The sequence below is a fragment of the Camelus ferus genome, chromosome 22 (assembly GCF_009834535.1).
Source record: "Camelus ferus isolate YT-003-E chromosome 22, BCGSAC_Cfer_1.0, whole genome shotgun sequence".
Classification (NCBI taxonomy): Eukaryota; Metazoa; Chordata; class Mammalia; order Artiodactyla; family Camelidae; genus Camelus; species Camelus ferus.
The window spans coordinates 23,627,214-23,642,184 of NC_045717.1; the positions used below are offsets into that span (position 1 = coordinate 23,627,214).

Below are 14,971 nucleotides of genomic sequence, written 5' to 3' on the forward strand. Positions count from 1 at the left end.
AGTTATTTAATCATTACTTGGGAGACACTCTGCAAAAGACTGGAGGAGTACTATGAAAATGAGGTGCTTCCCTGGGACCAACCCCTAAGAATTCCTACAAAGATGCCTCACGGCTTCTATTTTTTCATTGCCTTTTCTGTCCACCTGACAAAAAAATCATCCTTGCAGAAATAATATAATCTAGTAAACCCCCCTCCCCACCAATAATCTAGTAAATTAATGGCACCAAGACAATGTGGTGTATAAGTTAAGTGTAAGGACTCTGGAATTAGCCTGGTATTAATTCTTATTCTTGTATGAACTGTATGTTGCCTAAAGGTATGTCTTCACTACATTACTCTCCAATCTCCACAGCTGTAAAGTGGGCATAAGAACATCTACATATCACAGTTGTTAAAAGGATTAAAGAAAAGAATGCCTATGCCTGGCAGACACAATTCAATAAATACCCACCTAATGGTATCATACACTGGATTTGTTTCTAACATGAAAAAAAGCTAAGGCTTTAAAAACAGTATCAAAGCTTAATGTTAAAGATTGACTAGGAGGGTACCAATCAGTTGACAGGTAAAGACAAACTTTCAATCCCTATTTTGGTATGTTCAAGGCATCCCAGCTGTTACACCCCAGACCAATCTCCTATAATAGGAAGGTCTAGAGTAATGTCCTCAAAGTGTTTAATGCCATGTTATACAACTGGATAGTATATACTCATGTACCTCATGAGACACCACTTTTCACTGAAGCAAAGTATGTTTTCAGTCAGAATCACCTGATATTTATATGTGACTGGATTAGCCACCATTCTAACTGAACTGGCATCAAAGGGAGAACTTAATTCCAAATATAAAACTTATCAACTACTAAGATATTAGAGGAATTATTGCTTTCAGGGTACATTCTATATACACTGCCAAGTTACCTACAGCATGTTCTTGCAGCGGCTCAGGAAGCTCCTTCATTTCTCCCTCGACTAGCTCTCTACTGTCAGACAGGGACTCCGGGAGATTATCAGCATCGTCGTCTTCTACACAGTCTGCAACGCTTCCATTATCGATTTCTGCTTCATCCAACACACTGATATCCATCATGTCGATGTCCTGCAAGTTCTCCAAACTGGTCTCAACGTCCTCCTGTTACACATCAAAATACAACCATCAGATGACTGTCATGGATCCATGTACCCAGCTGACTCACTGACAAGGCTGCACATACCTGTCCATCCCCAGAATTTTCCTCTAGCCCATTATCTTCCACACCCTCTTCTTCTGGTTTGCGCCCTGGAAGAATAATTTATAGCATGAGATCAATGATATGCATTTTCCAGAAGTGACAACTTTCACTTTCTTAGGCCCTAAGCACTACAGAAATAAGAAACCTAAACACCTACAGCACTTCCCAATTTAGGAACACCGGAACCCAGGAACGGTGGGGCCATTCTGGACAAGACAGGCCCTCCTACTACCTTCAGGTAGAAGCAGTTCTGTCCTTATCAACCGGCTGTGGAAGTATGAGGGGCTGGAAATGGATTCTTTTTTTTTTCCCAATGGAGGTACTGGAGATTGACCCCAGGACCTGGTGTGTGCTAAGCACGCGCTCTGCTGCTGAGCTATACCCAGCCCCCGGGAAATGGTGGAGAGAAGACGAGACTTTTTTCAGGCCTGCCCTTCTTAAGGGCATTTGGTTGTGGGAAGAAGAGTATCTCACACAAATGTGCTGCTTTTTAGTTAAGGAACGTGGAACATGTTCCCCTCAGAGATAATGACATAAAAGGAAAACAAAAAAGAAAAAAAAAGCCTTTCATAATTTTACCATCTAGAGTTAGCTCTTGAGCCACCACACGTGGCATACAGATACCCTCCCACATTTTGCTTTGCATACGTACATGTACTTTGCTTTTAAAAATGACACTGTACTGCTATTTTATAACCTTTTCATTTAACATTTTGTGAACATCGTTCTATATTTTTTTGAGCATTAAACGGAGATATTATCATTGATCTAATTAGTACCTACGGATGGAAATTTAAGAATGAACATCCGGTAATTATTTTTTGCACATAGGTAATTGTCATCTTAGGACATATTTCTATAAATGGCACAATCAGGAAAAAGAGTATGTACATTTTAAAGTCTTTTATTAAAAAGAAAGACACCCCACATTATTATTAAGATAACCCAGGGGAAGGTTGTTCCAATCCATAGTTACATCAATGGTGAATAAAAGTGCCAATTTTTCGGAATCTTTCTTAAAACCAGCTATTTCTTTACCTTTGCCAATGGGCTAGGCAAAAAAAGGAGTACTTGTTTTTACCTGAAGTTATCAGATCACTGCTTTGATTCCATTTTTTTTGGTGGACCACTTGCCCATTTGTAAAAATGTCTCATTTGTATCCTTCCCCGATTTAAAAACCTCTGTTCCATTTCTTATCTTACGTTTGTATGTCATATACACAACAGATATTTTCTCCCAGCTCTTCATCAATCTTTTAGTTTTGTTTCTGGGTTTTGGGTTAAGTTTTGTTATCATGCAGCCAAAGCCATTAATCAGATTATGTGGGTAGATGGTTTCTACCTTCATGTTTAGAAGCCCATCTCCACATCAAGACTACATAAATAATCACCTATATTTAGTTCTTTTCCATTTTTCATTCTAACATTTGACTCTTTCGGTTTCCTGCTGAGTAAGACTATTTTCCAAATGGTTGTCCCACCTGGAAATTGATTACCCAACACCATTTACTAATCTTTCCCCCTCGCTGATTTGAAATGTTGGTCTTGTTACTGTATTTTTTCATCTCCTTGGGACTATTGAAAGTTTCTATTCCCTTCCACTGATCTTTTATGCTTTTTCCAGTTTTAATTACACAGCACTATTTATTTTTTTGACATAAAATACTGGGATTAACTAGAAGGAAAGGGAACTGGAAAGAACGGCTTAACTTCACGTTCTTCTTGAAGAGGTTAGTGATTTAAGAGCAAAAAAAACAATGAATAACATTAAGAAGCTGGATACATTTGTAGACTCAAGTTTCACTTTATAGACAAGTTTGACTCTGTTTTGAAAAATGAGATCATTTCCTCTAACTCCCCACATCCAGCCTGATCGCTTAATTTTTCTTGCTAACAGGTTATTTTATAACATTCACAATCTGTTCTGGAACCAAGAGTTCACAGTAGGCAGGTATGCTGGCATTTTTATCTGAATAGTAGTATTTATGTGGGCATCTGCCTTTATTTTTTATATAAATCAAATGAGTAAAAAATAGAAAACTATAAATGATAATAGAAACAATAGAGCTGAAGTAAAATTAGAAATCATTAGGTATGGCAAAAATGAAAAAATTACAGCAAAATGAAACTGTTGATCTCAAGAGCAGGCTTGCCAGAATCAACCTGATTGACTATTTTCAGTGTGAAGGATAAAAATCACTTGTGAATTATATGAAATACACTGTGGAGATGTCTCAAAATCAGAATGTAGTGCAGTTAAGTTTACGTGTCTTGGACCTACTGTCAGAGACGTGCTTCCTATGGCTCCTCTGTATCAGGAGGATGTGGAAAGGGATGCTAACCAGCCACCTTCCTCAGCTGCACAACCTTAGGAAGACTCACTTCCTGCAAGGCCTTTTCCCTCAAAACAAAGATCAATTTAAGGCTACCGAATGCTTTTCAATTAATATAAGAGAAACAGACATTAATTTGCCTATATTTAATGATTACTCTAGTAAGTGTATACAGAATGTGTAACATGGCGGGGTTGGCAGGGAGATAAAAAGCTAAAGCTTAATCATTTATATCATAACACAGGCTTTTTAAAAAACCTCTCTCAGGGATAAGAATTTCCTTATAACGTGTGTTACCTGATTTTTCTATACTCTAATTTCACTCACATTTTTAGGAATATCTTTATTTAGGAACATAGGGGATCGTGACACTAATACTAGAATGCAATACATCACGTGCAAATAGCCTTGGTGGCTGGCTGGGAATTCTTTTACCATTTTATAATATTCCTATGGCAAAACATGCCTTGAGCTTCAAAAAAAAAAATCTGGAACTCAATTCAGTGGTCTGCCAATATGCCACAAAGATACACTAACAGCATTTCCACAGATTTATTGTATTTGATAAAGCTGGTACCATTCTAGAGCATGCACACTGATTTTTGTCCAATTCCATCCTAGTTACTAGGAAAAATCAAACTAGACTACCATACACTTGCCACTCTTTATGCTGTCTTTCTCTCTTTCACAAGAAAGATAGCAGGTTTTCATCAGGCAGATTCAGGGTTCTCCACTTTTAATCCAACTCTTAAGCAGTAAGCACAGGTACACTGCAGCCCAAATTCCTACCAGGGGAGAACTCTCCAGGTAAGAAATGACCTGACCAGAAATGCCAAGAGAATATGCAGTTCTAAGAATGTTTAGTCTTCCATATAGAAAACATACCCCTCACTGGGATGCTTATCAACAATCACTATCTGGGGAAAGATACCCTATTTCCCAAAGACAAAAAACAATGTATTTAATTCAAAATTAATGTGAATGAGAAATATCACTGGCAAAAACTAAAGTGACCGTCTTTGGTACTAAGGGAAAAGGTGCCCCTCAAGTCCTTTCCGCACAGCATAAAACGCCATCATTGTTCGCAACCTCCAAACTACAGGCCTTGCTCAGTTCTTGCCTCCATAACCTGCTCCCAGCACCCTTGCCTGGGACTCTGTTTCTTCTTCCTGTTAAGCTTCTGTCTCAGTGATTATGTCCAAACTCACCTGGCAGACCACCTCTCTGTGGACTTCCGGGATTCCTCTCCTCACCCTGCCCCTGTACCCCTTGTAGCCTGCCACATGTGGGTGGGTTAATATTGTTTAAAAATCTGATTCCATAAACACATTCACACAGTTATACAAATACACTCATTAAAAGATTCACACCATTTCACTGTAAATTTTACTTTACTAATAAAAGATTCACCTTCATAAATCATGAAAAAAGCTACTCTCTCTTCTCCCCATTGCACTTCTGAGAAGTAACCACTGTTATCAGCTTGGTGGTCCCTCAAAACATTTTTTTGGGCATTTACATACGAATATCCTACAAAGGAGAATTAACTATGTAATGGGATCATATCGTATATACATTCTGTAATTTGCTTTTGTTACTCAATAAAGGCCTTGGAATATTCTCTTGCACTATGTATTGCTCCACTTCTACCTTTTATTCCGTACTATAGAGTTCCTTTCCTTAGTTCAGTTACCCACCACGCAAAGAAGCTTTATTAATTTACCATCTCCAATAGCTACCTATTTCCTCACAATCTTGCCAATCTGGAGCATTGAGAACTGTGTAAGTTTTTACTATTGTAATAGGCAAAAATGATACCTTATTACTTTTATTTACTTTCCTTCAATTTATAGCAAGGAAATCTTTTTTTTGTATATGGCCATGCTTGTTTTTCCTTTTATTTGTGAATTGCCTATTCATGGTCTGCTCTTTGTCAACTGGCTCATGTCTATTTTCCTTATTAATTTGTGAGACTATTTAATGCTTTCTAGATATTTACATGCTGTAATATTTTCTCCCAGCTGTTGTATCTTATTTATGGTGTCTTTTATTAAGAGAGGTTTAAAACTTTTATGTAGCCAAATTTATTTTTCTTTATAATTTCTTTTTTTTTAAGTCTCATTTCAGTCCTTCCTTACCACTACATTACAAAAGCACTATTCTAGCTGGAATTTCTGTTTTGCATGGAAGAAGGTAATAGAGCTTTTCCCCACCATCAGATAGTAATTGTTCCAACATCACTTACTGAAAAAATCTTTAGTGCTTCCTTTAGAATGAACAAATCCTACAACTCTCCAAGTTTCCAATATCCTACCATTAAAATGAGGGCAAGCGTGCATCACTTTTTTTTTTCATTTTAGTTCTTCTTGTGTATTTTCTTTTTGATTAACTTTAGATCAGACAAATTTCAAAGTTTCTTTTTAGGTTAATTTGAGGGGAACTGACAACTTTCTGATATCAAGTCATCGCATCTAGGAACTTTCTCAAAATTAGTCATGTCACAGGTCTTGAATATTTCCTTTCAGCTTTACTTATTATATAAGAATACTGTGTCTTTAATGTTCTCTCTCAAGACCTTAAGTCTTTGACTTGCAGATGATATATCACTGCCATCTCAAAAATACAAGAGACTCAAGTGATGAACATTTTTAGCTAGCTAGAGAGTTTCACAGGTGCACTGTTCATATTAGCTACGATTTTATTTATTTACATATTTATTTGCATTTCTTAAGCTGTCATTGGCTTACTTCAGATTGCTTTACCAGTAGTTAATTTCTTGAAACACACTGAGCCCAAAAGACCTTACAGACCCAGCACTGGCTGAGGAGTTGATATCCCAGTAGCAAAGAGTACAGTACCACTCTCTGCAGAAACAAGGAGGGCACCTGGAAGAAAGAAATGGCTGATTCCCAGTGTGAGGAAGGGAAAGAACAAGACACTGGAATACCCTCTTGTGCCAGAAACTAAATGTTCAAAAAATGACATGAACATGATAATGTCATGAATACAAAGAAAGTCTCAGGAACTGTTGAGTATTAAAGGAAACCAAAAAGATATGACAACTGAATGCCATGCATGACCCTGGATTTTTTCTTACTTTGAGTTATGAAGACCATTATTGGAACAAACAACTAAATCTAAATAAAGCCTAAGCTTAGATAATAGTATTATATTAATACTAACTGCTTGATTTTGGTTAACTCTGGTTATGTAATGTTCTTGCTTTTAGGAAATACTGTAGTACGTAGAGGCAAAAGGGTACATGCCTGCAACTTATCCTCAGTTCAAGGAAAAAAAAAGTATATATGGGGTGATGGAGGGAGGGAGGGAGGGGGAGAAAGGAAAAGGACAACAAAACAAATGTTATAAACATTTGAGGAATCTGGATGAAGGATATATGAGAATTTCTTACGTTATTCTTGCATCTTTTCTAAGTATGAAATCATGTCAAAAGAAACAAAACAACCCAGCAACACAGGATCAGGCAATAGCTTAAAAAGCAAACATGCTGACTTTGCTTTTCTAGCTAAATTACATTGCTGATAATTATTTCAAAAGATTTTGCTGGGGGCGGAGGATATGGCTCAAGTGGTAGAGTTCATGTTTGACATATAGAGCAACTTGGGTTTAATCCCCAGCAGTTCCTCTAAAATAAGTAAATAGGTGAACCTAATTACCTCCCTCCAATTAAAAAAGTTAAAAAAAAAAAAAAGACTCTGCTTAACAAAGTATTGGTGTAAAACTACTCTGGAGGAACGCTGAGATTACCTGAGGTATGCTTCTAGGATTCCGATTAAAATAATTAGATTTCAAACCATTTGAACTTGTTCAAACAGGCAAAAAAAAAAACCAAAACAAAACAAAAAAACCCACCAAAACAAAAAAAATCCCACCCTATTTTCAGTTAAAATCATAATAAAATCTAGTAAGGTAGTTGTAAATAATTCCATACAACTTACATTGCCCTATCAAGTCTCAAAATGTTCTGTAAAAACTCCAGAACAGAATTATACCATGCATAAGAAACCAGACACAAAAAGAGTTTGTCTTGAACTGGTTCTATTTCACATGAAGTTCTAGAATATTTCACATGAAGTTCTAGAATAGGCAAAACTAATCTACGGTCAAAGTAAATACAATTTTTGCTGGGGGGGGGGGCGAGGGAACTGATACGGAGTGTGACTGGGCACGGGAACGAGGAACCTGACAAAAATGCTCCATATTTTGATACCTACTTACCACATCTCATATGCAAAAATTCCAAGTGAATTCAAAACAAAACCATAAATACTACTCTATAATGCAGAATGATTTTTAAAGATAACTTCAAAGCAAAGGAGGGCCTTTAAAAATACAACATAAAATCTAGCAGCCGTATAGAACAAGTTGACTGTGCTGCCTGTGTTAGTATTAAATATTAAAGCTTTAATGACCAAAACATTATAAACAAGTTAAGTCAAATGACAGACTGGGAAAAAAACAATTGTGACATTTTATACAGAGAAAGTCCTCAAAGCCAATAAGATCAACAACCCAGCAGAAAAATGGGCAAAGGGCATGAAAAGGCAATTCAGAAAATACAGATGGCCAAACATTAGAAACTATGCAATATGTGAAGAAATGTCAATGGAAACTTTACCTGTGGGAAAATTCAGATGAATCCTATGAAATACTTCTATGAGGCAACATTTTAAAAGATAAATAATATTCAGTGTTAAGTGAGAGTTTAAAGGAACAGGCACCCTCCCCTGCCCCTAATGTTGGCAGATATTAACCAGTATAGCCTGCTGGAGAGCAACTTGTTAGTAACTTTACTTTTTAAAAATTTTTTTTGGTGGGGGGAGGTAATTAGGTTTATTTATTTATTTTTCAGAGGAGGTACTGGGGACTGAACCAGGACCTCCTGCATACTAAGCATGTGCTCTACCACTTGAGCTATACCCTCCCTGTGAGTAGCTGTTTTTAAAATAAAATGCACATATCCTTTGACCCAGAATTCTACCAAGTTAACTAAAATATATTCCTTTAGTGAAGATATTCCTGGATCATGGGAACACTGAAAACTGGAAAATGTCAAGTGAAAACTGGAATGAACCTCAACCGTCCAGTAATAAGGAGACTGATGAGCTCAACTGTGGTACAATCATATGAAGGATTACCACTCAGCTGTTAAAGAATGAGGTCTTTTTATTTTCAGCACTATGGAAAAATGTCCTTAAAAATGCTAAGAGAAAAAAGCAAATTAGCAAATATTTTGTATAGTAGAGAAAAATATACACAGGTGTGCCCACATTTTTCTGTATTTATTTTTAGGTGACTGCACACACACAGAAAAGTCTGGAAAATATGCCCACACTTTTAATAATGTGTTACCTCTTCAATGGTAAGGAATTTCAACATTTTACTTAATGCATAGTTTATATTTCTAAAAACCTTAGTACAAGTATTTCTTTTCCTATTAAAAGGGGGAAAAAAGCAGAAAAAGAGATCCACGAACTGTTCCCCCTGCACCCCTGCCATGATTGTCTCTGTTGATTTTTTAGTAATCTTTGCTTTGGCAAGAATATTTACTTGGGCAAAGCCAAAAATGCATGATGTACTGTGTGTGGACCACAGAAGTGACTTCATTCCAAAGGGACATCACTGACTGCTGCTCTCTCAGAGCTTGTACCCCAATGCAGCTGACATCGGTGCTTGCCTCTAGATACTTCACACCCAATTCTCCACCACTGGCCAGGCAACATGAATATTTCATTTGGTCTGGGGCAGAACAACAAAGCCTCCAGTTGCCAAGAGAACTTTCAGAATAGTCCAAATGCCTAGTTTTAGTTGATTCTTTCTTAAAACAGTAGTTGAAATGTGTCACTGAATTAAATTAGTAATTCAACGAGTAAATACTAAGCCAGCAGAAAGACAAGGAAGACACAGCCCATGTCCTCAACAATCTGATTATGACATAAGGCAGGATGACATAAATGTTAAAACTCGTATCAGGAACTAGGCCACGGCAGTGCTGGGGACCTCAGGAGAGAAGGGCTGCTACTGGTGGGATCAAGAGATTGTCTCCTGATGAACAAGGACTTGAACGCAGACAGATGAGAAAGAGGAGTGGGTGGAGCACACAGGCTAAGGCTCAGAGGGCCAAGAAAGTAAACTACAGGTTGGGACCTGATTAAAGGTGAATGAAACAGAGGAAGATGGTGGGGGAGGAAGTGGGAAGGGAAGGTTTAGGGCAGATGGTGAGGATCATTAACATCATGTAGAATTTGGCTCTTAACCAGTAGGCAGTTTTTAAAAGTTATGTCTGTAAAAGTGACAACTCTGTTTTGGCAGGTGATATTTAAAAGGGAAGTTATTTTCCACACATCAGACCAACAGGAGACTCAAGTAGTCCTAAACACTCTCTACTTAAGGAAAGTTAAGGGTCTGGATAAGGAAAAGCTGCTAAGAAAACTACAGAAGAAAATGAGCAGAGGTACAAATACCCCATCCATCTTCTGAATTCCCAAGTACCATGGAAAAAGAATACAGTGGAATGATCTTGAAAGAAAATGCAAACCTCCATCCAAGGCCCTTTTGATTCACAGGGCAGTTCACAGCCATTTAACAGATGAAGTTAGTTTTGAAAGCAGCTCTTCACATTAGCAATGCTTATAAAATACCTTTGCTGGATCTTTTTGATGTCTTCTTGTTTCCTTCAGAGGTAATTTCAATTTCATCGGGATTACCTCCTTCATCTTCAATTGCCTAAAGGGAAGGTAAAAAGAAAGTTCACCCAACAAAGCAGCATACAGACTTGACTTTCACAGAAGCTGTAAGTTGCTGATCTGGAAAGGGCCTCTCTCCACCTGTTCATCTGTTTGCTAGTTCTTTCTCTACACTGAAGCAAGGGCTCTGGAGTCAGACTGACTCTACCAGATCTTAGCTGCGTGGTCTTAGGCGGGCTTACTTAATTGCTGAGTTTGTTTTTCACTCTGGGACATGGTACTAATAAAAGTTCTTACCCTGGAAGGCTGTTGTGAAAATTCTTATTGATGTAAAGCAAGCACTCACCAAACATTAGGCTTATTTTTTAGTATTATCACCACAATCTGACTCATTTTATTTCTGGGCCCAAAGGAACTCAAAAAAGGAAAGGCACTCTCTCCAATTACCTATAACTTCACCCAACAATGTGCTGTTTGACCCGCTCTGACCCCCTCTCCATGCCACACCTGTACTCAGCACTGCCTGGACTGAATACTAGCACTTGCTGGCTGAGTTCCTGCTGTGTGTAATGTGGGAGGGGACGTGACATGTATTACCTTATCCCATCACACGTATCTATGACTCCAACGGTCTTACTCTCAACCACTAAGTGACCTGCTTCATAGGATACAGAATTATAAGGTCTCTTGGCAAGTTCCACCCAAAGAGTCTGTCACTTGAAAAGCCCCCACCCATGCTCAGCACTGTGCCAGGTACCAAGGAGACACTGTGGGGGCGGCAGGAGTACCCAACATGTCAATGCTGACATCCTTACATATTGGGCTTCATGTTTAGATTTTATTGATAACCCTTTCTCTCTACTGGACTGTCCGGTGAACGTAAGTTCTGTTTAAATCCATTTCAAATACTGTTTTATTTGTAGGCAGTTTCAGAAGTTTCAGATTCTCAGGAGTTTCCAGCTTAGTGAAGTCTAAATTTAGAATAGGACCTGATGGCTCCACACCTAACCTGTATCAGGACCAAGAAAACCTCTCCCTTCTCTATAAAGCCAGAACAATGAAGAACTGGAGTTCTGCCCTGGGATCAAGGAAAGCATGAACAGAAAGCCCCTCACTCTCTTCCTGAGGACAGAAGATTCTGAAATACCACTAGGAGAATACAAGAACTACCCCAGACAAGAGGGTACCAGTTCGCCCCTCAGCGAGTCTCCTCTGGTGTAGTGTTTACAGGGTCGTCCCTGGGGGGATCTGTGGACTATGAGTCATCCTTATACGCCTCGGCAAATTAACCTTGTATGTTCCCTCCACCTTTTCCTCTCTTGCCCTTCCTAGAAAAAAATTAAAATCTGATTGACAGCCATAGAAGAGAAAAGATCGGTATTTCCAGACTTGCTTGACAGGGTAGGATCCTGATGGGGGTATATGCTGATGGCATTTATGTTTTGTCAGCACATCCCTAAGAAACTGAAAAGAAGGAAAAAGGGATGGATTTGTCCTCTCAGAGATGACAGTGATGGAAGATGTCTGAAGCCACATACCAGTCTCAGCCCCCAGCCTGATAAGAAGGTTCAATGCTATCACATCAGCATTGCAGGCTTGCAGATTGTCTGGGGAGAAAACATAAAGCCCTCCAATTTGGCTTTGTTGATAGGAGGCCCTGGTGGCTAAGAACACGGACCACATCTCCCCTGGTACCAACCCTCACCCTGCTTGCATCTCCAGGTAAACATCTTGGTCAATGAATTGCCTGTCCAGTCTGGCTAAAGGAAGTTAGTATCCATAGTGAAAGAAACACAGGCTCGAGTAAAAGCCTAACTGACTCAGGTCAAATAATTCAGCACTCTCAAGCCTGAGCTTCTTCCTCCGGATAACAGGAAATAATCCTTACTTCCTCTAAATTGCAATTAATAAATAAAACCCCATTCTCAGTTGTTTGGGAGACATGAGGGCGGAATGAGTCACAAACCGCACTGTCTGCAGGGGTTGGGGGGGGCGGTGCGGGGATAGGTGGCAAGGCTGAGAGATTACGCAGGAGAAACCCCAAGACAAGAGGAGCTAGACAGCAAAAAGGCAAAGAAAGAAGCCACAGGGATACGGCAGGCACAGGTGAAGAAAAAGGACACATTTACTTAACTCTGTGCTTTGCACACGCATCCCCCAGAACCCTTCAAGGTAGGGGCTAGAACTCTCCTTGCAAATCACAAATGATGGCAGCGAGAGAAAAGGGAATTGCGACAGCGATCGTATCTCGAGTGTTTACACGCGCCAGGTAACACGCCAAGACCGTTTGTTGCCATCTTACTTAATCCTAACACGAAAGAGCTATTACTTTCTTCTGATACGAGAAGAAACAGGCTCAGAGACGACTAAGTGTCTTCTATGCTCAAGATCGGGCCATTGAGACCGGCAGAGCCCACCCTCTGCCTGCCTTTAGGTTCTCCTCAAGTCTAACTGTATTCTACATTTCTGGTCGCTCTCACAAACAGTACTTTCCCTCCCATGCTATTTCCGCGAGCCCGTGCCGGCAAATCCATAAGCCGTTTTTCCCTCCTTTAAATGTTTTCTCGACATGTTTACCTTGTAAATTAACCCCCTAGTCAAGGCTTCTAGGCCCTAACAGATCAAGGAGCATCTACCTCCCTGGAGGAGATCCCCGCCGCCAGCACTGGCTCAGGAAATCAGCCGGCCTGGGTTCAAATCCCGATCTTCCCTCCCCGGCCGAGTGACCTTGGCCAAGTCTCCCAACGCCGCGTAGTAAGTGAGGATTTCAAGGTTCGGTGTCCACTTTGAGAGGCTGGGGTGAAACAAGCCGAATAAAGCCCTCGGCGCAGTGGCCGATGTCTCCCGTCACCCGAAACTTCCCCTGTTCGCGTCAAGATTTTATTTCTCTTTCTCTCTCCCCGAAGCGGCGCTGGGCTTTGAACCTGGGCCGCGCTGGGCTCCGAGCTCCCGCCGGGGCCTGGGAGGAGCCGGGAGAAACCCCGAGCGCCAGGCCCCTCGCAGGCCGCAAACGGGGCCGGGGGCGGACCCTGAGGCCAGGAGACCCCCGCTGCGGCCGGGGGGAGGGTCCCTCGACCCACCTCCTGCCCACCCCCAGGGCCCTGGCTCCACCTTTTTGAGACGCTCCATCAAAACGCTCTTGTTGCCGCTCGAGTCCAGATTCCGTTTCCTCAGCTCCGCCCGCAGATCGATCACCCGCAGGTCGCTGAGGCGCCGCGTCCCGGTCTCCGACGAGGCGGAGCTCAGAGCCGCTGCGCCCGCCGCACCCGAATCGCCTAGGCCTGACAGAGTCTCCGCCATTCCAGGGACCCTGGCTCCGCCGCCCACTTCACACAGAACCAGCCGGATTTACCTCGGCTCCTAGCACAAAATGGCGCCGCCTGCGAGGGAACCGCTCCAGCCGCCCCAGCGCACCTCTCTTCTGCGCAGGCGCACCCGGCGCGGGTTCGACGCTCCCTGTCGCGTCTGCCCATGCGTGGTGAGAGGCCTGGAGGCTGTGCGCAGACGCGTTGAGTCTCACTGGCCTCCCGCCGCGAACGGCCGGGGCACATGCGTGCTGCAGTTACGGCGCCTGCGCTTTGTGGTGGGGCACGTGCGGTTGGTCGACACGCGAGCGAGCTTGCTGCTAAGACCCCTGGTAAGTGCGGCACGCATGCGCGGCCGGAAAACGGGGCGGGAGAAAGCGAGTGCGTTTTCCTCTCTGGCGGCGCCATTTTGTGCTTAGAGCCGCTACAGCCGCCGGCGGTGTGGGGAGTAGGTGGCTGAGACGGGAATCCCGGGATGGCGGAGACTCTGGCAGGGTCCGGCGACTCGGGTTCTGGCACGGCCGCTGTCGTCTCGGGCGCCTCGGAGGTCGGGACGCGGCGGCTCAGCGACTTGCGGGTCATCGATCTGCGGGCGGAGCTAAAGAAGCGGAACCTGGACACGGGCGGCAACAAGAGCGTCCTGATGGAGCGGCTCAAGAAGGTGAGGCGGCCCAGAGCCTCGAGGTGGTGCAGGAGGCCGGGGCACGCCCCTGCGTGGGCCTGTCACAGCGACTCCTGGGTCCGGGGCGTCCCGGCCCGCTCCTCTTGTGGCCGACCCCAGCCCGAGCTGTCACGGACCGGGGGGCCCAGCTGTGTGACCTTGGCCCGTCACCGCCTCTGTCTTGCCTCCTACCCTCCCTCCAGTCAGTCGCCTCAGGTGCGCCAAAAGCCCATCTTAGCCCCTGGGTGGCCCCGGACTCCTCCTGGGGCTCGGGTTGCAGGTTCGGCTGTGTGACCTTGGATAAGTGCCTTTCCTTCCCTGCGCCTCAGTTTCCTCTCCCTGAGGAGCGGTTGACTGAAGCTTTTTCGAGGTTTCACAGGAAAGAAGGCTGTGCTTGTTCTTGTCCCGGGACCTTTGCACTTGCCGTGCCCCTCGCCTGGCTGTTCTCCCAGGTCGTCTTCTGGCTGGCGCCTTGTTGTCATTTAGGTCCGTCTGGGATGTCTCCTCCCCGACCACCCTTCCTAAGTGTTGCTCCACCCCCTTGATTTTCTGTATCGCCCCATCCTGTGTTTATGCGCTACCTCGTAGTATTTAATACATAGTTGGGGAGGGAAGGAGAGGGCTGGATTGTCGTCTTCCCAATCAGAACAAGCTCCTTGAGGGTGGGGACTTTGTGAGTTCAGCGCTGAGTCCCAGTCCTGCGGAAGGCACCGGATACCTGTTGAGGAACCA

The 14,971-nt window shown here is 42.6% G+C and overlaps 2 protein-coding genes across 4 annotated transcripts in view; one reads left to right on the forward strand and one right to left on the reverse strand.

Annotated features, from left to right (window-relative positions):
• The window catches only part of SAFB (scaffold attachment factor B), a 32,781-nt gene extending 19,089 nt beyond the window's left edge, over positions 1-13,692 (reverse strand). Inside the window, exons 1-4 of one of the 3 annotated variants that reach the window (XM_032465819.1) lie at positions 13,385-13,692; positions 10,229-10,313; positions 1,216-1,280; positions 927-1,133 (exon numbers count right to left, since the gene is read on the reverse strand). In XM_032465819.1, the coding sequence (XP_032321710.1) occupies positions 927-1,133; positions 1,216-1,280; positions 10,229-10,313; positions 13,385-13,573 (546 nt within the window). In that variant the 5' untranslated portion in view covers positions 13,574-13,692. Of the gene's footprint in view, positions 1-926; positions 1,134-1,215; positions 1,281-10,228; positions 10,314-13,384 lie in introns of those variants that run through there. The other 2 variants (XM_032465820.1, XM_032465821.1) reach the window with 2 other exon arrangements.
• Positions 13,693-13,870: 178 nt separating this feature from the next.
• Positions 13,871-14,971, forward strand: part of SAFB2 (scaffold attachment factor B2) — a 31,295-nt gene continuing 30,194 nt past the window's right edge. Inside the window, exon 1 of the mRNA XM_032465818.1 lies at positions 13,871-14,239. Within this exon, the coding sequence (XP_032321709.1) occupies positions 14,054-14,239 (186 nt within the window). The 5' untranslated portion in view covers positions 13,871-14,053. The remainder of the gene's footprint in view (positions 14,240-14,971) is intronic.